Raw genomic sequence first — 25,292 nt, 5'->3', positions numbered from 1 at the left:
TACAGAAAATATTGAAAGGAATCTCAAATATTTTTACTTCGTATTGATTCAGATATTTTTAGCTACTTGATAACGAATCAATCTTTGTTAAGTTTAATTTGAAGTCTATTTTTTTATTAAAAAAAATCGTATATAAAAATGCTATTTTGATGTTTTATCCAGAAACTTCTTTAGAAATAATGTTTATTAATTAAATAAAATATTACATAAATTTTTGCATTATATTCTAACCAGCTTTGTTTCTTTAATTTAAACTAGCTTTTACCCGCGACTCCGTCCGCGCGGAATAAAAAATAGAAAACGGGGTAAAAATTATCCTATGTCCGTTTCCTGGTTCTAAGCTACCTGCCCACCAATTTTCAGTCAAATCGATTCAGCCGTTCTCGAGTTATAAATAGTGTAACTAACACGACTTTCTTTTATATATATAGATAATGTTTCTATACCTAAAATTCTTTAATTTCTAGAAACAGCTTCTTGCGTTCTTACTTAATAGAAACAATTTCTTGAACATGATACAAATTTAATCCAATCCATTTCATGTGAAATGTACGAGTTTAATATTCAGAGGAACAGATCTCATCTCGCATGCATGTAGCTTGCTACACATTAATTGGATTACGTATGCGAATGCATGAGATATCTTATAAAGATCTTAGATAGAGTTTAGAGTTAGATAATATCTTAGTAAAAGTCTAAATGTAGGAAACATTAATCTTCTAACTGTCGAAATCAATATACAAATAAATCTTCGGAACCTTGCCTAAAGGGACTCCTTTTAATGATATATTTTAGCTTTTATATTATATTTAAGATAGTTGATTACATTTAATTAGTTGTATAGTTAATATTTAATTTAATGAATGCAAATCGTCGAATCTAATATACAAATTAAAATTTACCGTAGAAGGAAAAGGGTTTTTCATCTGAAAAAAAAAAAAAAATAAATCTATATATATAGTCAGAAAGTCGTGTTAGTTACACTATTTATAACTCAAGAACGGCTGAATCTATTTGACTGAAAATTGGTGGGCAGGTAGCTTAGAACCAGGAAACGGACATAGGATCATTTTTACCCCGTTTTCTATTTTTTATTCCGCGCGAACGGAGTTGCGGGTAAAAGCTAGTATTTATTAAAATTGAATATTTGATTGCGTTCTTAACATGGTTAGATATTTTTTTCGATAGCTATTGAAATTATTTGGGCTGTTTTAAGATACTTTTTATAGCATAAGGGGACAAACGAGCAGCAGAACCGCAGATGCGATGCTGGCCTTTAAGGAAATTGTATGCTCTTTTCTTGAAGGCCCTAAGTCGTAACTGTTTGGAAATACCGCTGAGGGCAGAGTATTCCACAACGCATTTCGTATTAGAATTAAAAAAAGAAATCGTGAACGATAAATATTTCTAAGTATTTAAGTTGAATTTACTCAAATATTCAAAGTGTGTCGCGAAATACGAGTAATACAATGAAAATTTTAAATTATATTCAGTGAAAGTACATGAAGCGACTCAACATAATGATATTGCGGCCGTAATAACTTCGCCTACACAGTTATACCGACTTTCAAGGATTCCCCGACTACCTACATTAAAATAAAATCTTTTCTTTCAGGCAGAAAACTACTAAAAGGAGAATGGCGGGCTCGAGGGAACGGCTTCTTTACGACAGACATTCGGACTACGAACACGAATATGATAGACTACGGTACGAAGCCGAGCGAAAAACGGAACGAACCGAAACCACAGTTTACGAGAATCGCTACGCAACGCGACGCTACGATACCAACCGACGCGAACTAAACACCACAAACCGATATAGAGAAAGATTCGAACGCTACGATAGACCGCAACGCAAGAACGGCTACGTCTACGAAGATATCTACTCAGATTTCGACGAAGCTCAAGGTCGTCTATCTTTATTCAGACCGATCAGACCTGAATATTTAAACCTGCCAACAACATACGAATCCAAATATAGCACTCTACCTCGAAACTATACTTATTACGAAGACAGGGCTCGTAGATATAAGAAAGATTATTATGACTTTCGAATCGACGAACGAAGACGACAGCGTGAAACTTATGAACCTTACAGAGCAGAAGCAAGAACAAAACCGCAAATCCACGAAAGGAAACCGGATTACACAGATAGACCTAAACCGGTTATTCATTTGAACAAGAACGATGATCCGATGAGACGAACTCCAAAGAACGTGGCAATATGCAAACCACTTCGTTTAACTGAAAAAAATGCGCGGTACTGGACGACTGATCTTCCAGAAGGAACTAGAACCAAAACAAAGAAAGATGAACCAAAAAAGAACGTGAAATTCTCTGAAGTGTCCGGTTGTAACCGGAAAATGGTGGTTGATGATCCGGTTTGTGGTCGCAAGGTCGTGGCTGTTAGAGAGTTGGAGGTGTCTTTGGATCAAATGATACAGAATGGTTACTTCGAGAAGCATAACATACCTATAATAAGACCTGAACAAAAGCAGATAACAGCACCAGAGCCGAATGGGAAATGCTTAACAGGAGGCGCGACCCAGACGTCGAGAAAATCTAGGCATCTGCCACAGGTAAGCTACCTCACAACAGACAATAATGACATTGGCTCCTCATATCTATGAAACGAGGACGAAAATTATTCGATTGCCTAAAATACAGTAGTTCATGTTTTATTAAGCAATATGAAATGCCACAAATAAACAATTTTAGCATTAAGTCACTTTCCATCTCAAATACAAAATACAGTTTTAATATTGTATATTAAATCATTGGTTAGGAATATTTACTAGTGCGTTAGCTCAACACTGAGATTTATGTTCTCAAATCATCAGTATGACCCTGATCGAGGTTATCATGTCTTGACCCAGTTTATTTCACCTACACAAATATCTCAGGCATGTTTCGTTTTCATTTTGGATCTCGTGTTATTGTTCTCGCTTAGTTGTTATAATTTTTCATACAACTTTATCAAGTTTCTTATTTACCTTTATCAAGCATACTTATAGTTGTTATACAATTGCTTTGAATGGGAAATTGTGGCCAAGAATACGAAGGGAATTGTAGGAGATAAAGGGAAAATTATCAATAACTTGTGTACGAAATTTTATGCCATTAATTTTTATCTTATAATTTTGTAATTCCCAAATATCATTTAACATGTTTTAAGACAAGTATGTCGACAGTGAAAACCCTACCTTAAACTGTGAAGTGTATAGAACAAGTGATTACCTAATTCGTTGCTAATGTCTTACATTATCTTGTTATACCGCTATTAGCATCATATAGTCCGACACACTTATCTGACCCGATAAGACATAAGTGAAACTAAATTATAGCCAAAGAAGCGATTAGTTCTGTTAAATATAAAACCTATATAGGCATGTAGTATACCTTGTGGTAGACGCCATCAACAACAACATCAGGTGCACGAATTGGCCGACTCGCCCGGTGAAATACCAAGACCACACAGAAGACAGACGTGAAGTGGAAGTAATTCCGCGTTTCGTCTGATAAGTGTGGTGCCGGAGGTCTAATTTCTGTCTTTCCACCCCTTCTCTTATAAGGAAAGGATGGGCTCTATCCATCCTACCCACCCCAGATATGTGTGGTTTGTATTACGATGTTTTCTTTCAATGTAAGAACGTCAGATAGATATACATATATAAATCATAAAAAGAAAAACAAATTGGTACATAGCGCGATTTGAACCCAGTACCTGCTGATTGCAAGTCAAGTGCTTAATCCCTGAGCCACTAACGCTTGAAACAGATTACTTAGTATAGGTGATTAGTATTTTAACATAATTTTCTTTTTGTACAAACTCTGTATTTATCATAACAAAAAAGGTTTGAATAATGCGTTACAATTTGACTGAATCACTCAGCGAAATGTCTGAAACAAGAACGTTTTGATTAATATCCTCTCTTACTGGCAGGTTATTAATTACTAATATATGCCACGATTGAATACGTGTTATTTATTTAAAAAAAAAATCAAGAAACCTTATTCGTATTTGATATTTACACACAGATATGTTTTTCTTTTTTATAAACGGAAGAATTTTCCAACTTGTTGGTATAGTTTTTGAATTTATAAAAGACGACAAAATAATAAATTATTTTTTTATTTCTGTTTAGAATATATTTTGGAACTCTCAGATGTTATTTTTAAAGCATTTTAGAAACATCAGTTGCACGAATTGGCCGGCTAGCCCGGTGAAATACAACGACCACACAGAAGACAGGCGTCAAGTGGAAGTAATTCCGCGTGCAGACTGATGAGTGTGGTGCCGAAGGCCTAATCTAAATCCTCTTTCTCCTTCCTTCTTTTTCTTATAAGGAAAGTATGGGAAAGGGACTTGGATTTGATGGAGGAGGAGATGCATAGGAAGGTTGAAAATTTGTTTTTGTGCGTCTCCTCCTTCGTCAATTGGGGGTGGGTAACGCATCTGCAATGGCGCATATCTATGGGCAGCGGTCGCTTCGCCATTGCCGTCGGAAACGGCGAATTCATGTCGTCGCTTCCTCGTTTACCACTTTGTAATATGAAAAAAAAAGTATTAAAATGTTTTTTTTTTTTACTAAATACTTCTTAATTTTAAGACGTGATTTATTTTCTTGAAAAGATTGCCAATAAACTTTATACGATCTGTAGACATTTTTGTCTCTTCCGATTTTATTTCAAGTTAAGTAAATACGTTAAGTTGTTACAACATTACTTGTGTACTTGTATACAGGTCGTTCACTGAAGCCTTGTCAAGTTAGTATTAAGTTATACAAGTAGTAAGCAGCGCATGTTCAACTTGATAAATCTTATTATTTTAAATCCCGATTTCTCTGTTGACGTGGCGTTCGCGTTTTGATATCTTAATTTCCTAAGGTCCCATAAACTTAACTCCTTGACACCCCACGATTACATCTGTCAAAAATGTTTAAGAGCTACTTAGTTATAGAATAGCACACAAGACATGACAAGGCTATAGTACGACAAGGGTTTTAGGGCATTTTTTTGACAATGAGGTATTGTAATTTAGTTCCACTTTTGTCCACCGGACCAGATAAATTTGCCGTACTATACTTCGTTCAATATTGTCATAGTATCCTATAAAAGCAGTTTGTTCCCTTGAAAAATATGATAGCAATTCTATACGTGTACTAGCTGTCGCTCGCGACTCCGTCCGCGCGCAGTAAAAAAAAAACTTAATAGTGGTATGTAAAATAGATAGTAGCCGATTCTCAGACCTACTGAATATGAATATAAAATTTCATAACAATCGGTAAAGCCGTTTTGGGGGAGTACGGTAACTAACATTGTGACATGGAAATTTTATATATAAGACTAGCTGTCGCCCGCGACTCCGTCCGCGCGCAGTTAAAAAAACTTAATAGGGGTATGAAAAATAGATGTTGGCCGATTCTCAGACCTACTGAATATGCTCACAAAATTTCACGAGAATCGGTCAAGCTGTTTCGGAGGAGTTTAACCACAAACACCGCGATTCGAGAATTTTATATATGTCTATATTAAGTATACGAATAGACACTTGGATAAATATCAATTTATTCAAGTGTTTCTCTCGAGTGCTCAATTACGTATACAAATATTTAAACGGTCATCGATTTGATACTTCCATTAGAAGAACAAAGAGGTCTTGTATTTATTCAGACTTCTTGAGTGTTTGAGCAAAATACTCGTAAAAATAGAAACCGTTTTCACTTGTATTTTGATTTACGAAAACAATGAGATTTCGAACCATTTTTTTCTATCTGCAGTATTTTTATTAACTATTTTAATCTAAGATTGAATAATTTTGTTTCCTCCGTTCTATATAAAGTTATTAAAATATTTTTCGGATCGTTTTCAAGGATCTAATATTGATTTCGGCCGTAAAAATATAAGCTACATAAACTACATAACCTATATTATCTGAACTGTATTAAGATGTCAGCGAAATAAGGTCAACCTTAATCAAAATTAGGCCGCAGGGATTACGAGAGATTTTAGTTAAAATATTTATATTCCATTCCATAGAAATGGATATTCAAATCTTGCTAATATTATAAATGCTTAGATGGATGGATGGATGGATGTTTCTTTGTAGGTATCTCCAGAACGCCTCAACAGATCTTGATGACATTTGGCACGGTTGTAGAACATAATCTGGAAGAACACATAGGCTACTTATTATGTTTTTTTAATACCGTGCGGACGGAGTCGCAGGTGACAGCTAGTATCACATAATTTGTAGTAAAAGATTGTTAAACGTATTGTTTCGAATCTAGTAACACTTGTATCAATACATATTTTATCCATTCAGCCTCGTTACGCCCACTGCTGGGCATAGGCTTCCCCCAAAGATCGCCACAATGATCGGTTCTGTGCAACTCGCATCGAGGATACTCCCGTAACCTTGACGGTAAAAAAGTCACTCCTTTTCGTATTGGAGCTGGCTGTAATATTAATTTTGTTTATTTGCCATTTTCTATGCATTTGTAGCTTTTATTTATTTTATAATAGACCTTACTAGAACAGCAGCGTCTTTCTCATCGGACTAGATATCCTTACGGTTTCCATAGTACACGGTCCTCTGGTTTCTACATGCAACGACTTCCCGCCTCGCGCACCAGATCGTCGGCCCACTTGGACGAAGAACGACCCACACTCCTGGTCCCCTTCCGTGGCCTACATTCTAAGGCTTTCGTTCCCCATCTGGCGACGCTAACCCTACAGTGGCCGGCTCATTTCCATTTCAGCCTACTGACTTTGAGTATAATGTTTGGTTTTCAATGACAATATGTATTGAGGCAGTGAAATTCTACGTCAATGCCAACTGTTCAAACATCTAGTGATGCTCCAGTTATCGATAATACAGGTTTCATACGAAGAGTACAATACCTATCGATAATATTTTCGCACTTATGAGTTATACGTTCCGTATCACAAAGGGTTCACGTATTGATTTTCTATGACAATGTTACAATAATAAAATGTTACGTATTTCCCTCCATTAAATAAATGAGATTTACACGCTGTTAACTCACAGGGGTAAGTAGATATTCCTCTAGTCATTAGAAACTTTTATTCATAGACAAGTCCTAGAATTATTCAATAAAGTCCAAGCGGAATTTAAAAACAAAAGAGATAAGGAAAGAATCAAATGTGAGAAGAACTGTAATTTTGAATGTCGAGAAGTAGATTTCACATATAAATCTACCCTTAGATCATTTTAGAACTATGAGTATGGTAGTAAGTACCTGAAATGTTATAAATAAGCCCGTATATGTGAATAAGAGATAGCGAGAACTGAAGCAAAACAATTAACTAATCCATTAAAAGATAACGTGAACAATTCAATTTAAGAAAAGTTTTAAAACTAAAGTGTGTATTGTACGAACTCCACTGTAACTACAAAGACGATAATTAACTAGAAGTAAAGCGTTAAGGACTAGAAATAAAGTGAATAAATAAAAAGTAATTAAATAAAAGAAGTGCGAAAAAAGTATGGATGGATTGTGTGAAAGGGCTATGCGTATGAAGGAATTGAATTCAGATATGACAGCTGATAGAGATGTATGGAAAAGTATACTGTGCCAACTATACGTTGGGAAAAGCGCAGGAAGATGACTACTAGAATTAAAATTAAAAGAAAAAGCTTTTCAGTAAAATAAAAGAGGGAAAAGAAATACTTTTACAACCTTAACATAGCTAATTATTTATTATAACTGTTGACATCCCTAGTACTTATACTTAAATATATTTTTCACCAGGTGTTGGCAGCCCTAGCGGTATCCCTGGCCCCTTTCTCTGCGGGGCTCGGCAAGGGCTACAGCTCGCCCGCCATCGCATCCCTGCAGGGCCCCGCCAACGCCACACGAAGAGACTTCCAGCTTACAGACCAACAAGCATCATGGCTTGCCTCACTATCGTTTCTTGGTAAGTTGTGTTAATAAGATCAAATTCTAGTTTTGTTCACTTCCTATCCTTTTTCTATAAGTAAAGGGCACACATAAGAAAATGTTCTGTTCCAGCGCATCCCTTCATCTGTCATGTGACAGGATTCGCTCGTATCTTTTAGAAAAATTAAGGCTTTTTAAATATATTACCTAATACTATATATAGTGAGTATGTTAAATTAAGTCTGAAAGTAGCGCCGGCGACGGAGCAAAGAAGTCAAAGGTTAGTGTTTTATGCACATATAAAAGTAGAAAAACATTACATTATCAAGAAAGTATAATGAGATTGAATTTGAATGACTACAAAGATAGAGGAAGAAAATATGGATAGATTGTGTGAAAGACTCCGTAAGAACTACGGCTGATAGAGTACAATGTTTAACGTACGTACGATTAAGTTACAAAATGATTGTAAATATTTTCATAATAGTGCATTTATAAAAAACATTAAAACCTATTGTACTTCAATTCAATTTACTAAAAATCTGTTATGTTGATGTACTGCACTGTAGAGTGAACTATGACCTTTTATATCCGGTAACATTGGATGAAGATAAACGTAAAATGATCGCTCAAAAATGAATTCAATTAAAACGATGTAAAATTCATTATTGAATGGATAATTTTTTATATTTTATATTAAAATTGAGTTATTGTGGTTGGTTATAAAAGTTTATAATTCAAAGTTATTTACACGGGCGTTGGTGGTGTAATGGTCAGCATAGTTGCCTTCCAAGCAGTTGATCCGGGTTCGATTCCCGGCCAACGCACGCTTTTTTATTAAAAACAATTGAATGTTTTTTTTTAAATCGTACGGTATTAAAGATTTTCCTTTTCTATTTGAAAACTTAATGTTACTCATTATTTCAGTAGAAACGACTTTGCTTAACCACGTAAACATTTTATAAGTCAAAGAAATATTTAAACATAGTACATACAATCAGAAACAGAAGACACACAGTCGAACTCAGTCGCTTAATGATTAATTAGGCCTATCATACACAAGGCTACGTAAATCTTCGATACTATTGTTTGAATCTTGAGTCGCCAGTATCGTTGCGTAGGTCCGTACACACAACATTGAGGCCAATACAGGTATACCTACTCCAGCTGACATGAATTTACAAAATGTCAACTGTACAGGTTTGCTTCGCCATCATGAAAATTGCTGTGACATTTGTCACAACAGTGACTAACATGTAGCGAGCGACTGGCGCCGAAACACGAATGTACGGACCTCTATAACATTTTATTGCTCTGCACTCAGAGATTTACATGTCTACGAAGAGCCTTAAAGTACCTAAATGATTTCTCATACTAAATTTAGTGCAGTAGTCAAGTTATTAAGATCATTAACAACTACGCTAGTGTTCTTTTATTATCTACAATGATAACCCTGGTGCTGTGCCAATAAACCTCTCGAATTGCTTCTAGCCGCTTCTTGACTTAAATCTATTGTTATTCTACAATATTTCATGGATTATTGCCAGATATCTAGGACAACATCCAGGGTTAACAAGACCTAATTTATTAGGTCAATGCCACACTATACAATACAGCGTGTTTACTATAGTGCGACAAACTTAACTGACCCCGGTGGTTTTAATGACACTAAATAACAATAGCTCTGGCTCTTTACCGTTCGTTTCCACGGCTCCAGCATATGTATACACATTCTCATGGTTTTAATACCCTTCAAAAAACAAATATAATACATTTTCTACGAGTGCACTGTACAATGGAAACTCATGGTAAAAAAATATATTTTAACAGTGGTAGACCTCTTTTTACTGTAAATTATTAAAGAGAATCTATGAGACAAAACTAAAAACTGAAAACAACAAGTTTTGAGACTCTAATATATTTTTTGTACCAAAAAATCATTTGTCTTGACTTCACCAACATATTTTTACTTGCTTTTTAAACTTCTGTTTATGACAATAAGCTACAAAACTAGTTCCTAAGTGACTGAACTGTTACCAGGTGCGTTGTTCGGTGGTATGGCCGGGGGCGCCGCGATGCGTCACGGTAGACGCCGCGTTCTGTCACTGGCGGCAGCACCCTGCAGCATTTCCTGGTTATTGACGGTGGTAGCGACATCTGTTCGGATGATGTGCGTCACTGCCTTCCTCGGCGGCTTCTGTTGCTCTATACTCACTATGTTGTCTCAGGTATGTTATTATCCCTTAGTTTATTAAATAACAGTGGTCCGAATAGACCGCTCTACATTAGAAAACCACAGAGAAGACACGCGTTTCCTGGAGATATTTTCGGTCCCGCTATACTCTTTTCTAATAAGGAAAGGATTGGCTGAGATTTGGCAGGAGAATGGATGTATTTTTCTAATAATAATAATAATAATAATAATAATAATAAAAAAATGACAGCGGCCGTCACCGAAAAATGTCACTGAATTTTTAATATTTTATTAAGAAAAATATATAAAATTAAAGAAGAAATAAATATGTGGAATAATAATAATAATAATAAGGAACCATAATTCAGAGGACAAAATTGAGCCGCGTCGGAGATGCGCACGCCTAAGACCTGCTGCGCTCACCTCGCTGAGCCTAACACCATCAACGTCGGAAGAAGATGAGTCCCCGACCGCTAGTGAGGAGGAGCCAGCGCCGTCCACCCCGCCACGAAGACCTGTGCGGGGCCGTGGTCGGCCACCGTCGGCACGCTTGGGGCCTGCGGGACGCATCCCGCACCCGGCCCCCGCTACCGGTGGTGTAGTGCGCCGCATGAGATGGACTTCAGAACTAAACGAGAGTGTCATGCGCGCGTATTACCAGGCAACAGAGGTGGAAACAAACCTCACAGCGTATCGTGGTAGGATGTTGTCTCTGTTTCAGGTCCTTCAACCAAATACCGCCGTCACGGCTCAGCGCTTATCGGATCAAGTGCGGGTCATACTGCGGTCGCGTCGGCTGGATGACTCCGTTCTTGACCGTCTACGCACTGAAATACGTTCCAGCCTTAGGGACACGGAGTCTGCACCTACGGCGCCGCTAAACGTTGACTGTGTAGACAGTCGGCCACCGACGCCAATAGCACCGTTAAACGTAGGCGCAAGTGATACTATAGCTGAGAACGTAAGTAGCCAGGATAATGAGCATATGAGGAGAACTTTGGAGGAGGCCATTAAGGAATTTAAAGATGTCCCTACATTAAGTAGATCGCGGTTACCGCGTTTGCCTATTCATACGGGTAGTTTGGCTATTGTAAATCAAATGAACGCACTACTAGCGCCGTATTTTGATGCTAGTAGTAGCTTAGCAGAAACACACTCTATTCTGTATTGCGGGGCTGTCGCAGTGTGTCGTATGGTAGGTGTCAAACTTAATATCAAAAATACCCAAACCGTACCACACACCTATAGCAAACCAGCCTGGCAAGCCAGAATTGAACGTCGCATTAACACCTCGCGAACTTTAATAGCCAAACTACTAAACTTCCGTGCTGGGAATACTCGGCCGAAAGTTATGCGTTTTGTGACCCAGGCATTTTCCGGGACTAATATTAGTCCCAATAATTACATACTTAGGGTCACGGAACGCATAGACTTTTATAAGCAGAAGATCTGCGCTTGGGCGAACCGCATACGTAGGTACAAAAAACGAGCGGACAGATTTATTCTTAATCGTCGCTTCCAAAGTGATCAAAAGGGTGTTTATAGAGGCTGGGAGCAACCTAGTGAAGGTGTGAATGACAGGCAACTCCCAAATCCAGACGATTTAAACAATTTTTGGCGTGGAATCTGGTCGGTGTCTGTCAATCATACAGAATCAGACTGGGTTGAAGCTGTCGGACAGGGATGTGAACAGATACCAGTTATGGATCCTATTACAATAGAACCTTGTGACGTGAGTTGTGCAATCCGTTCGGCTCATAACTGGAAAAGTCCTGGGCCGGATGGATTGCCCAATTTCTGGATCAAATGGTTCAACAGTTCACATTTCTGTCTGGCAGCTCAATTCCAGGCTGCCATCGACCTGGGTAGTCTCCCAGCCTTTATGACCACAGGGGTCACCCACCTTTTGTTCAAGTCCGGTTGTACCACGGAAGCTAAGAACTATAGACCCATTACTTGTTTACCAACATTATATAAGTTGCTTACATCCATTTTGAGCTCAAAATTAACAAAGCATCTCAAAGATCTTTTGGCCAAAACTCAAAATGGATGTAGGCCTGGGTCCCGTGGTACGAAGGAACTACTCCTCATAGATATGACCATCAACCAACAGGTCCGTCGAAATAGGAAAAACCTCTGCACTGCCTGGGTCGATTATAAAAAGGCCTATGACTCGGTGCCGCACTCGTGGTTGAGGAGAGTACTAGAGCTATACAAAGTTGATGTAACTCTATGTACTTTCCTCAGTTCATGTATGCGGCAGTGGGTTACTAGACTCTCTTTACCTGGGAGTGCAGCGCCTATTTCGAACGGACTTATAAAGATTGAGCGGGGGATTTTCCAGGGTGACAGCTTGAGTCCGCTGTGGTTCTGCCTGGCCTTGAATCCTTTAAGCACATTGCTAAACGAATCAAGGCTGGGCTTTCAGCTTCGTAGAGGGGGTGAAGTCATATCTCATCTTCTATACATGGATGACCTCAAGCTTTTCGCATCGAAAAAGACCGACCTAGTGGAACTGCTCAAAATAACTGAAAAGTTCAGTAGTTCCATCGGGATGGAGTTTGGTGTCGAAAAGTGTGCGGTCATGTATGTACAGCGGGGGAGAGTTGCAAGCTCTGATGGGCTACAACTCACCGAAAGTATGTCCTTCAGATCCCTCTCCGAAGGTGAGACCTACAAGTACCTTGGTATATCACAGTCGTTGGGTATTGTTGATGAGGATGTAAAACATCTGATAAAAGCACGATTCATTGGCCGCCTGAGAAAAGTCCTAAATAGTCTTCTATCAGGTGGTAACAAGTTTCGCGCTTTTAACAGCTGGGTTATGCCCTCGTTAACTTACTCCTTTGGTATACTAAGGTGGACTCAAACAGAGCTGGATATCTTGGATCGAAAGGTCCGTTGCATGCTGACCACACATCGGATGCATCACCCACGATCGTCGGTTATGAGATTGTATATCCCACGGAAATGTGGTGGCCGAGGCCTCCTCAATGTTAAGGACATGCATAACCGTGAGGTATACAATCTACGGGAGTATTTCCTGAAAATCGATGAGGGGATACATCGAGATGTGGTGTCAGTAGATAAGGGGCTCACCCCGCTCTCTCTTAATAACGAGAACTGGCGTAAACACCCAGTGTTGAGCACCTCCGAGCGTTTAGATATATGGAAGAGCAAGGAGTTACACGGCAGGTTTTATCGGGCTCTGCATGGGCCTGATGTAGACCTGCCTGCCTCTGTGAACTGGCTACGTTTCGGTGACCTCTTTGGGGAGACCGAGGGCTTTGTCTGTGCAATTATGGACGAAGTTATCAAGACGAACAACTACCGGAAGTACATTATGAGGGACGGCACGCTAGATGTCTGTCGTTTGTGCCACTGCCCCGGCGAGTCCCTCAGACATGTCACTTCCGGTTGTTCTCGCCTTGCTAACTCCGAGTACTTGCACAGACACAACCTAGTAGCCAGAATAATCCATCAACAACTTGCTCTTAAGTATGGTCTAATCGCTTCAGAGGTGCCGTACTACAAATACACACCGGAGCCAGTTCTCGATGATGGTCATATCACGCTCTACTGGGATCGATCTATTATCACAGACAGGACTATTGTAGCCAATAAGCCTGATATCGTGATAATAGATCGATCTGCGAGACATACGATAATTGTTGATGTAAGTATTCCCCATGACTGTAATCTCGTGAAGGCAGAGACAGACAAGATGTCAAAATATTTGGATCTCGCGCACGAGATTACAGCCATGTGGCATATGGAGTCAACAATTATCGTACCGATAGTGCTGTCCGTGAATGGATTAATCGCGAAGAGCCTCGATCACCACCTAGAGAGGCTCTCGCTCGGTAAGTGGGTGAAGGGCCAGGCACAGAAGGCGGTACTCCTGAGCACGGCACGCATCGTGAGGAGGTTTCTGTCTCTGGAGGCCTAACCGCCGGTAGCTTGGGCCCAAGGCTCCGCTGCCGACGTATCCAGATTTTTTATATTTTTTTTAATATTGTTTAAGATTTTATTAAGAAAAATATATAAAATTAAACAAGAAATAAATATGTGGAATAATAATAATAAGACATTTAATCCGTTCAAAGACATTACAACACTTATAATACAATTAAAACATTAAAAGAAAATAAAACCTAAAGATCACTAATATAATTAAAACTAAGGACACGAAAAGTAATGTACATAAAAAAAAAAAAAAACTAAAAATAATAATAAACAAATTATAACTAAGCGTTGCAATGCAGAACAGATAGGGCCTTTGCTCAGCTGTATGTTTCTTTGCCATGGGGCAGAAACACTGATATTCTGCAAAAGCCTTGAACTCCGCAGCACGTCAGTTACAGCAGGTGATAAAATAAGTGAAGTATAAATATTCCTTTACAATTTAAAGAGCAGTCTAATGTTTTTAGGATAAATTCCGAGACCAACCTATAATCATGATAGTATGTACATCTGCTAATACTGCTAAATAAAATAATAATAATAAAAAAAAAAAAAAAAAAATAATAATATAGTAACGTAAATAAAAAAAAAATGTATTTCCATTTATCATAATAAAAATTGGAACCAAAAAAAAAAAATAAAAAAAGAGATTCGATGGAGGTTCTACAATAAGTACTCGTAATTTAGTTATCCGCATTTTAATTAATAAGTTATTGTTATTTACTTTTTTGTATCTCCATGAGAAAGCATTTAAATTTATTTTTAAAAGTTAATTTTGTTTGCGCGCTCTTGACTGGCGGCGGAATGTTATTCCAGCACCGGGTAGCAGCGTAGCGGAAACTACCTCGGAACGCCGTAGATTTGTGTCGCTGCGTGCTGAGCTGCAGGAACCGCTGCTTTCGCTCAGCGCATCTACCTTTTGACCACTTTAGTTTAGAGAACAGATATTTAGGGGCCTGCGACTTTATAACCTGAAAAAGTAGACACGCCAAGTGTAGTTTTCTGCGATATTCGATTTTTAGAATATTGTGCTCATTTAAAAAGGGCGTAACGTGACTTCTAGGCGGTATAGAAAAACAAAACCGGGCGCATGCATTTTGTACCCTCTGAATTAACTTTCCGGTCTTAGCGTATAAACAAGGGCCGTACACTGTATCAGCATAATTCAGTTTAGACAGTACCAGCGATTCAACCAGTTGTATGCGAAGTTGTTCATTGAGGTATTTCCGAACTTTGTACAGCACTTTTAACCTATAGAAGCAGCTCCTAATGACTCCGGAAATATACTTTTCATAGCGCAGGTTTGGATCAAGGTACAATCCTAAGCTTCTGGCTTCGTAAACACGCTCGATGCTCTCGGACCCTAACTTAACCTGACAGTCTGTAGGTACACTATTTAACTGATACTTAGATCCAAAAACGATATATTTAGTCTTAGCGGGATTGAGGACGAGGCAGTTGTTTTGGGACCAGTTCTGTATTCTCTCAAGGTCTTCGTTAAGTGATCGTATGGTGGAGGCCCATTCGGTGGCTTTAAATGAAATATAAATTTGTAGATCGTCAGCGTATAGGTGATATTTACAGTTTCGTATGCACTTAACTATATCTGTTGTATATAAAGTAAAAAGAAGAGGAGAGAGGATTGTTCCCTGAGGTGCACCTCTTTCAAGGGTACTATAAGCAGAACGCTGCGTCCGACCCTCTTCCTGCACTATTTCGACGCACTGACTACGGCCAGTGAGGAAGCTTTGGAACCAACTGACCGTATCTGGATCGAATCCATAATAGGCCATTTCTCTACAATTGTAGCTATTTTAGTTATTTTAGGTGACCGCTCCCACTAAAAAACACTGGACATTCCTAAAGACAAAATCAATACGTCTATCTTAGGACATTTCTTGATTATATCTACTTAGTAGTTCTACCATCGTAGTGTTGGTATAAGTTTTAATCTCTTCCATCAAGTGGTCATTCCCAAGTTGTCGGGAGTGTCCGCGCGCGGCGCTGATGTTCACCTCGACAGTAATTGATAAAGTCCCTAACTTTGCACAACTTGGGAAAAGCTCCCGACTTTAGCTAAGTTTATTCTGCCCATGAAGTTTTCGTGTAGCGCCACATTACGAGGAAAGGGAAATTATATGAAATAATTATTACTTTGAAAAAATAGTGTTACTAAAATTTTTTTGCGTGGATATATATAATAAGAAAGTAGTTAATTTAATAGTTACAGCTGACAGAAATACACAATGAACCAAATGAAAGACAGAAAATTTTAATAAACTTTACTTAGAGCTGTGTGTCCATGCAATTTTCTGTTACCGTTCTGAATGTGGTTTTAGAATGCAATTACTTCAAAAATATGTTCGCATCTTACTAATATTATAAATGTGAATATATAGGTGGATAGATGGATGGATGGATGTTTTAAGATATCTCCGGAACGGCTGAACAAATCTTGATGAAATTTGGCACATATGTAGAACATAGTCTGGATGAACACATAGGCTACTAATTACGTTTTTTTTAAACTCCGCGCAGACGGAGTCGCGGGCGACAGCTAGTAAGCAATAAGTGAGTAAAGTAAAAAAAAAATTCCAAGTAAAAAATAACATAAAATATTGCAAGCAATGTGTCACGACACTAATTTAGAAAGTGTCTAGAAGTAAAAGTTTAATATTAGCTATTAAATTATTATTTATTACTTCGGTAATAAGCGATGAATAAAACAGTTGCTGTAATGCTTTAAGCGTTTAATTATTCTTACAAACTTTTGGTAACTTGAAGCCATTAACATTTTGAAACAAATGAATCATAAAAAAATTAATGAAAAGAAATTTATAAAGTAAATAACTTTGATTGCTGTAACTTCGATATTTTCGCAACTGTGTGACTGTGGGTTTCGATTTTCAAAACACTTGTTTACAAACACATTGTCATCCCATATCTTTTAAAAAATTATTTTTCTTACAAATATTTTCTCGTACATTTTTAAAGATTTAATAGTGTATCAAAAAGGCATGGGCGTCGCCTAGAAGGAATAGTGGCCGAGACGGAGGAGGGATTCAGTTGCCCCCTAGATTAGTATCTAAAAATCTAAAGTAGTTAGATAATGCAAACTACTTCGAAGTAATAAAGTGTCTACATAGACATTCAACCATTCTTTTTTTAAAAAAAACAATACTAGACTTCCCTCTTTGATCATCGGCTAGCCCTTCCCTTAATCATCGGGTGGCTACGCTCTAGCTAAACCGAATAATCTTATTTCAATTAACATCTAGTTTTTTTTAAATTCCAGGTCTACATCAGTGAAATATCAGTACCGGATATCCGAGGCTGTTTGAGCGCCGTGCTCAAAATAGTTGGTCATCTCGGAGTTCTCTTCAGTTTCACCATTGGCGCCTACCTAGACTGGCAACAGCTCGCGCTCTGCATATCTGCTGCACCTCTACTTCTCTTCTGCACCATCCTCTACATACCAGAAACACCAAGTTATCTCGTACTAACAGGTAAAGACGAAGAAGCATATAAAAGTTTGCTATGGTTACGAGGCCCAAATTCAGATGTAGCCCAAGAATTAGCCACAATAAGAACTAATGTTCTAGCATCTAAGAATTTCAGTCAACGACAAAATCAAATGTCTAGCAGCCAATTCATTAACTCCCTTGATGTTAGAACTATGAATAGATTATTAGGACCGATTCTAGTGACTTGTGGCTTGATGACATTTCAAAGATTTTCTGGTGCTCATGCATTTTCTTTTTACGCTGTTCCAATATTTAGGAAGACGTTTGGTGGTATGAACCCTCACGGTGCTGCTATCGCGGTGTCTTTTGTGCAACTTTTAGCTTCTTGTCTGTCTGGATTGTTGATTGATACTGTTGGAAGATTGCCTTTATTGATCGTTAGTTCTGTTTTAATGTCTATGGCGTTGGCTGGTTTCGGTAGCTATGCTTATTACGAAGAAGTCCATAGGAATCAGAGAATTCAGAATGTGATGTTTCATCAGACTGTTGGTCAAAATGATTGGATTCCCTTGCTTTGTGTGTTAGTGTTTACGATTGCGTTTTCTTTAGGCATGAGCCCTATATCATGGTTATTGATTGGGGAATTATTTCCATTGGAGTATAGAGCATTTGGTAGTGCTATGGCGACTGCTTTTAGTTACCTCTGCGCATTTGTTGGTGTTAAAACTTTTGTTGATTTCCAGCAAGCGTTAGGTTTACACGGTGCTTTTTGGTTGTACGCCTCTATAAGTGTGGGAGGTCTTTGTTTTGTTGTGTGTTGTGTTCCGGAGACTAAAGGCAAAGATCTGGATGAGATGGATCCAAATTATGTACAAAGTTTGTCCCCTAAAAGGTAAATTGGTTAATGTGCTCTGAAACATGTTTTGGGTCTCAAATGTTTTATTGTTATTCGTTATTCTCTCCTCATGTATTAAGTAGAAATTAGTATACTTTTTTATTCAATATCAGTAATAATTAATCTTTGCAAAGAAAATAGTTTAACTTTATTTTTACTTTCTGTAATTCAGTTCTAGATTTAAATATTCAAATAGTAATGCCACTTTCCCTTCCCACCCTTTTCTTATTAGAAATGGGATCTTATCTTATTGGAAATGGATTTGGCGGAAGAGGGGACGCATAGGAAGGAGAAATATCCTCTTTCTGTGCGTCCCCTTCTCCGTTGATTAAAGGTAGGCAACGCATCTGCATTTGCGGATGTCTATGGGCAACGGTCGCCTCGCTATTGCGGCGAATCCAGGTGGCCGTTTACTCGTTTGCCACCTTATGATATATAAAAAAAAAGATTGTTTGTTTAGTTATATTCTGAATGTATATTCAAAGTCGTTTTAATTTAGTTATTGGAGTTCAGAGCGACAGAAACATGTTTCCGAGGATAATTACTTATCTAATAATTCCAGTATCGAGTCCAATGCAAATAATTGGCTGTGCTTATAAAAAATAATAAAAAAAAAACTAATAAATTTTATCACGGTCCCTTTTGATCTTTAGGTTTTAGTGAATTTTTCATATTTGCATATCCCTACGCCATATCTCGAATTAACATTTGGTTCTAATCTAACCGTCAGTTTTCACTGTCAAAATCATTGACACAAGAAAAGTAATACAGTTATTTTCAGATAATATGAGAGAAATAATATGTTTATTGTATTAATGTTTTGTTAGTGTAAACCGACGTTAATATTGACGGTCCACACCTTACCTCTTCGTAGAATCTATTTAGAAACCTCAATAAAAATATTAATTATTACTATATTATAGAATATAACTCTATTTACTTTAAAATAAATTCAAACCAAGGATAATATAAAAGCATTTCCTCATAAAGTATGTGTTTTTGCTTTTGAAAATTAAATCCAACTTTAAAGTTTTCTTTTTTAAGGATTAATTTTACATCAGACGAAATCTATAAAAAAATAACTGTTGATTTCTGAGACTCAAATCTCTGTATAAAACAAAAGAAGTATGTTTTAAAGGAGGATTTTGGTTTCACACAGTCGTGATCTTAAAGCAAAGTTCTGTTATTTTGATGATAGATGGCGTTGTATTCAAATAAAATATTTTAACAAAATGATCCTGTTTAGAATTAATTATAATTATTATTCAATTAGACATTGATTACTTTACAATTCAATTTAATCAGTTGTTTTTTAATACTTTGGAAAGCTAATAAATAGCAGTTAAATACAGCCAATAAAAGCTAAACAAAGCTAATGTTAGCTAAATTATGCTAATATAAATGCAGTAAAAACATAAAATAATCACAACTATTATATTTCCTTGGTTTGAACTAAAATAACTCTTCCTAAGTCGTACCAGTCACATGAGCTTTGTAATTTTGTGACAATAAACTAAGACAATAACTTGAAAATATTTAATAGATTAGTAAATTGATATAGTGGGCTTCTACTGCCGTGTTACTTGTATTGACACATGTTGTCTCACTATTATCTTATAGAGAACTAGCTGTCGCCCGCGACTCCGTCCGCGCGCAGTTAAAAAAAAATGGGGGGGGGGGGTAATGAAAAATAGATGTTAGCCGATTCTCAGACCTACTGAATATGCTCACAAAATTTCATGAGAATCGGTCAAGCCGTTTCGGAGGAGTACGGTGACGAAAACTGTGACACGAGAATTTTATATATTAGATGAAAGAGACGGCTAAATGTATTAATACAAGTTTAACTGCAGTGGAAAACCACTTTTAGAATATTGTATTTAAGTGCTATTCTGCTCACTTTCTTATGAAATAAAAATATACATAATTAAAATACTTACTTATAGATATTTATTGAATTCGAAATATATTTTTGTTTTATAGGTTAAAATGTATTTTGTTACGACTCAGTAATGAACCAATAAGGAAATTTGAATCGGTGGACAAAAGTCAAACTAAATTATTTCAGCTCACTACCGCTCCCTGTCGACGTCAAAAAAGTGTGACAAGTTTGTTTTAGTATTGTAGCTGTCATGCTTTATTTGGGTTAGAATTCCTTGAAATATTACCCCAAGGAGTAATAGGTTTTCAAGTATAACCACTGTGAAAATTCTAACATGTATATAATTTCGTACAGTCGCGCCGAAAACAATTATTATTAAGGAGATTAACTCTATATGCAAACAGAAACGTGATTTGTCGTATTTAAGTTAGTCATTTAAAAGAATCAATTTTTAAATTATTTAAAAAAATGTTGTGAAACAAAATAATTTTACTAGGGTAAACTTCTACATCTAAAATCCCTAGTCGTTTGGGGTAACTGATGGATTAATCCTTTTTTTCTTAATTTTCATGTCTTGAGAGATTTTATATTTTCTGACAGAACTAACCGCGACATCAGCGCCTCTCACCGACTCAGATATCCTTATTTGTCTACTCAATTTTCAGATATAACTTCTTATAAATAAAATCTTAGCATGAAAAGATGTAAGTTGTGAGTTTATTGAAAAAATCAATTATACTCTTATAAATAGAATTTAAATATTAGAATTAGAAACTTGAAATTAAGCTTATGAAGAATAAACGATTTGTACAAACATTTATATTCATAGACAAGTTCTTTATAATCTGTTAAATCTCTTCGATTCATTTGTCTATTTAAAATTAATTAGTTTGACATATGACGCCTATGAAGTATCGAATTAATGTGTATGAAGATTAATGTTATATTTAATGGACGGTTGTCAAAGTGTCGGATCGTACGCACATCACGAACAACTATGAACTATCGAGCTACAGTCTTGTAATAAAACTAATCGAACAAAAAAGTACTATAATTTGGATGCTTTATTATTTTTTTTAATTTATTACAGTTATTTGGCTATGTATCGTACGATTAGAAAAAAAAAATTCAGTCGAATTGATAACCTCCTTCTTTTTGAAGTCGGCTAAAAAGAAAAACATTACAATAATAAACTGTTAACACTATTTTCTTCAAAGAAGGTTGACTATCAATTTCTACAGAAGTTTCAGCAATAGATAACTGTAAAAATATTGCAATATAATATATTACGATTAATAAATAAAAATTTCGCATTTTTAATATTCTATCTCAGGGCTTGGCAGTGTCTCTGCTGAGCAAGCATAGCTAAAATTATAATGACAAAGGTATATGACGCTGTGGGCATAAGTCAATTCAATTCAATTTCCAAGCAGTGGCTTTTAGGTGTGCCAACTGGGCACTGATTGTTTTGCCAGTGTCGCGTTGAAGAGGGAAGGGCATAAGTCAAACTAAATGACAGCTCAGCGCCCCTTGTCAACGTCAAAAAACTGTCACAAAATCCTTTTTGTACCATAGCTGTCTGCGGTAGGTGTCATGTCATGTTTTTTCTTTTCTGTGATTATCTATGACCATGTAGGTTATACATATTTAGTGGCAGAACTAAACGCGACAGCAGCGCCTCTCTCATCTAGCTATCCTTAAATATTTCAAATCTTTTTAAGAGTTCTTTCATAAAGGTTTTACCTATAAATATAAACGTTTGTGTTGTATATTATTAGGGGAACAATTTTTATTCCCGGAGAACTAAACTTATGACGATGATTGTGTTAGCGTTATAGTGTTTTGCTATTTATATAGAATAATAGATTTAAATCTTACAACCGCTCAACAAGCTTTGTCAACTAAACTGCCAAAGAAACATTCGAAAGGAAAATGAAAAGTTTTAGTGACGTCATAACTCGTATAGATTTTTAATCGTCTAAGGAGGTGCACTGATCGTAAGCGCCAAGATGGTGAAAATCAGTAACCTCCTTTAGGCACGGTACTGACACACTTCTGTCGCTTCTACATTCATACATCTGTGTATAAACACGTGTCGGTTTCATGTGCTCTTTATACCGCCCTTTTTGAGTATTACGTCAATCTAGATGGTAAAAGTTCGTCTGGGATGACCCTGGCCGCACACTTTCGTGCAACGAATTTCCAAAAGAATTTAATTTTGAATCATAAAACTATTTATAAAACAAAATGAGCGGTTGTAAACATTTTTAAATAAGGTACGTAGTTTATGTAACATAAATGTATGAACTTAGGTCTTGAAAACGATTACCACGATTGGGTCTTTCACACAAAAGATTGTAAGGATTGTAACGATAGTATTTCAATCAAATTCCTGAAAATACAATTATAAAATGAGCTAATAAAAAATCAAAATCAGCGCTGACGTACAACTGTCATAATATAAACGTCAAATGTCACCACTGAGCGAAAATAGTAGCCAGGCAAGCGCTACAGCCCTACTGTACTGGCACCATGTAAAGCAGGTGTTAAGGCACTTTTATGGTAATCGTTTTAAGAGTCAATTCGCTTTAATTGTACAGAGGTTGCCTTTCCTAGCTTGTGCCTGCCATTCAATGCCTCTAAATGTATGTATTGTGTATAAAAACTTAACTGAACGTCTTCAAACATTAGTGTGAAAAAGATTAGACTTGTCAACAAACAAGATATTTAAAAAAGTCAACTTCTAAGGTCAACTAATATTTTTCTTTTTAAATGAAAGTTAAGTAATCAAATGCCATACTTTATAAGTGTTAAAACAACTTATACAGCAACGGCTAAAACATTCACGTACTTATATCCGGTGTCGGCACCGACTAGTTTCGAGCCCATCGGGGGCCCTTCATCAGGGTGAGTTTGACTGGTATTATTTCGCGGACGTGGCCCGTTGCTCACTCAGTGAGAGACGGAGTCGGTGCCGACACCGGTTATAAGTACGAGAGTGTTTTAGCCGTTCGTATGTAAGTTAATGATAATGTCTCACGAAAGTTTAAATAATTTAATAGCAAACAGTTAAAATTATTTTTGATTTTGAATGTATTATTTTACTTTTTGGTAGATTTAAAAAAAATAATAAAACATTGATTTAAAGGCAAATCAATCAACATTATTAATACATTAAACATTTTTTTTTGCCTGGAAAATAGGTGAATTTATGTGCAAAAAATAATCGCTTAAAATCATTTAAGAAAATCAATTAGACAAATAAATAGGTTGTGAAATTTATACATTTTGTAGATTTTTATATAAATAAAGATTTTAAATATATTTGAAAAAAAAAATATAGAATCGCTTGTCAAAAGTTGTCTTTGCTTGCTGAAGTAGAAATAGGCTTAAATTATATACATAATTATTTATACAAAGATTTTTTTTTAATTACCAGAAAAACAATCAGGTAACGTAAATATAACATCTTAAATATGTAATATTTTTACTCAACGATGATAAAGTTATTAACAAATTAAAATCTTTAAAAAATCATATTCTTTTCTTAAATATATTCAGTATTTGAAAAGAGTTAGTTTTTATTTTTTAACAAAATAACCATGTGTATAAAAATTATTAATTAAATTTTTACATTTTATTGTTAAATCAAATGATTTTAAATGAAACTAATTTATACTTTAGGACTGCTTAGTATTTTTTTTTTTAATATTAGCAAAATTTAGCAGAAGAATAATAAAACATGGAGGAGAATTTGATCATTGCATTGTGATTTTGTGTTTTAAATATATAAGTATTGATTGTTTATTTAAATAATTATGGTTAGTAGTATAAGTTCGAATTATGGCTTATTTATTTATATACAATATGTGTTATTAGATTATGTTGAAATGAACTGATTAATTTAATTGCATACTTCCTTCTTGAGTATAAGTTATTTGTGAGTGAGCCTTTTAGAAAATCGTAACATTTTAGCCGTGTGCCTGTCCTAGTTCATAGGTCGTATTGTATGTTTAGATGAAATTATGCGCTGAATAAATCGTTTTCACTTTGTATTTTTAGTTTGTGATTTATCAAGTATTGTAGGAAAAACTGAAACAAAATTTTTTTAATAATTGTTAACTTTATTTAAAACATTTTTATGAAACTGTCTTAGTTTGGCGACAACGCCATCTATTGGAATCTTTTGTAAACTATGAAACTTTGTTGTTGAAATATTCTAATAGATGGCGCTAGCGGCACGTCTATATCAAAGAATTTTATTTCAATAAAGGATTTTTAATTTATAAGTTTAAGTCGGAGTATGTATTAAAATGTAGACAATAGTTAATATAGAATGGCTTTAACTAGCTTAGTGTTTTCTTAAAAGACTTTAGATTGTACAAAAATGTATTGGAGCTGAAAAATATTTACATTCTATAGTTGTAATTTATTTCCCTCTATTAATCTTGCAACGAAGTTTTTCAATTTCTAGTTTAGGTCTAGACTTGTGACATAAAACGTGTGACAATATTAATGACAATAAACGTAGTTAACTCAATAAAACTGGGTCTATTGTATTTGAATCATATTATATGTACATGAATGTAATGCTAAATGCCTAAATAAATATTCATAAATTGTAAACTGTATTTTTATTTCATTTAAACTCGGTTTAAATTGGCGGGAAATAAAAATGAGTGTTGAAGGATTGTTACAACACATGGTTCACCGTAAGTAGCGTTGCCAGGCGTCCGGATAAAGCCGGACATAGGTAGGCTTTTTAATTGCGTGTCCGGCCAAAATAAATGCTTTTTAAATTTCCCAAACGAGTGTACCTATTAATACTGAGACAAAATCCTAAATAATACAGGATGTACCTTTCTTCGCAAATGTACGGCCAAACTGGCTGGTCTGTCCGGCTAGTAGGTTTGGCGACCTGGCAACCCTAACCGTAAGGAACAAACGATACAGGAACTCTTTTTGGTAGAAGTAGAATCAAACATCGTTC

The 25,292-nt window shown here is 36.1% G+C and overlaps 1 protein-coding gene and 1 non-coding gene across 2 annotated transcripts in view; both read left to right on the top strand.

Annotated features, from left to right (window-relative positions):
- Positions 1 to 18,421, top strand: part of LOC106709631 (facilitated trehalose transporter Tret1) — a 29,354-nt gene extending 10,933 nt beyond the window's left edge. Inside the window, exons 2-5 of the mRNA XM_014501513.2 lie at positions 1,616 to 2,579; positions 7,776 to 7,941; positions 9,945 to 10,132; positions 17,357 to 18,421. Coding sequence (XP_014356999.2) covers positions 1,638 to 2,579; positions 7,776 to 7,941; positions 9,945 to 10,132; positions 17,357 to 18,421 — 2,361 coding nt within the window. The 5' untranslated portion in view covers positions 1,616 to 1,637. The remainder of the gene's footprint in view (positions 1 to 1,615; positions 2,580 to 7,775; positions 7,942 to 9,944; positions 10,133 to 17,356) is intronic.
- Trnag-ucc lies at positions 8,660 to 8,731 on the top strand. The gene has a single exon. It is a non-coding gene; the product is annotated as a tRNA-Gly (tRNA).
- Positions 18,422 to 25,292: the final 6,871 nt, after the last annotated feature.

Source organism: Papilio machaon, chromosome 25 (genome assembly GCF_912999745.1).
Source record: "Papilio machaon chromosome 25, ilPapMach1.1, whole genome shotgun sequence".
Lineage (NCBI taxonomy): Eukaryota > Metazoa > Arthropoda > Insecta > Lepidoptera > Papilionidae > Papilio > Papilio machaon.
Note: the sequence above shows the minus strand (reverse complement) of the source record. Positions and strands in the feature narration are given on the sequence as shown.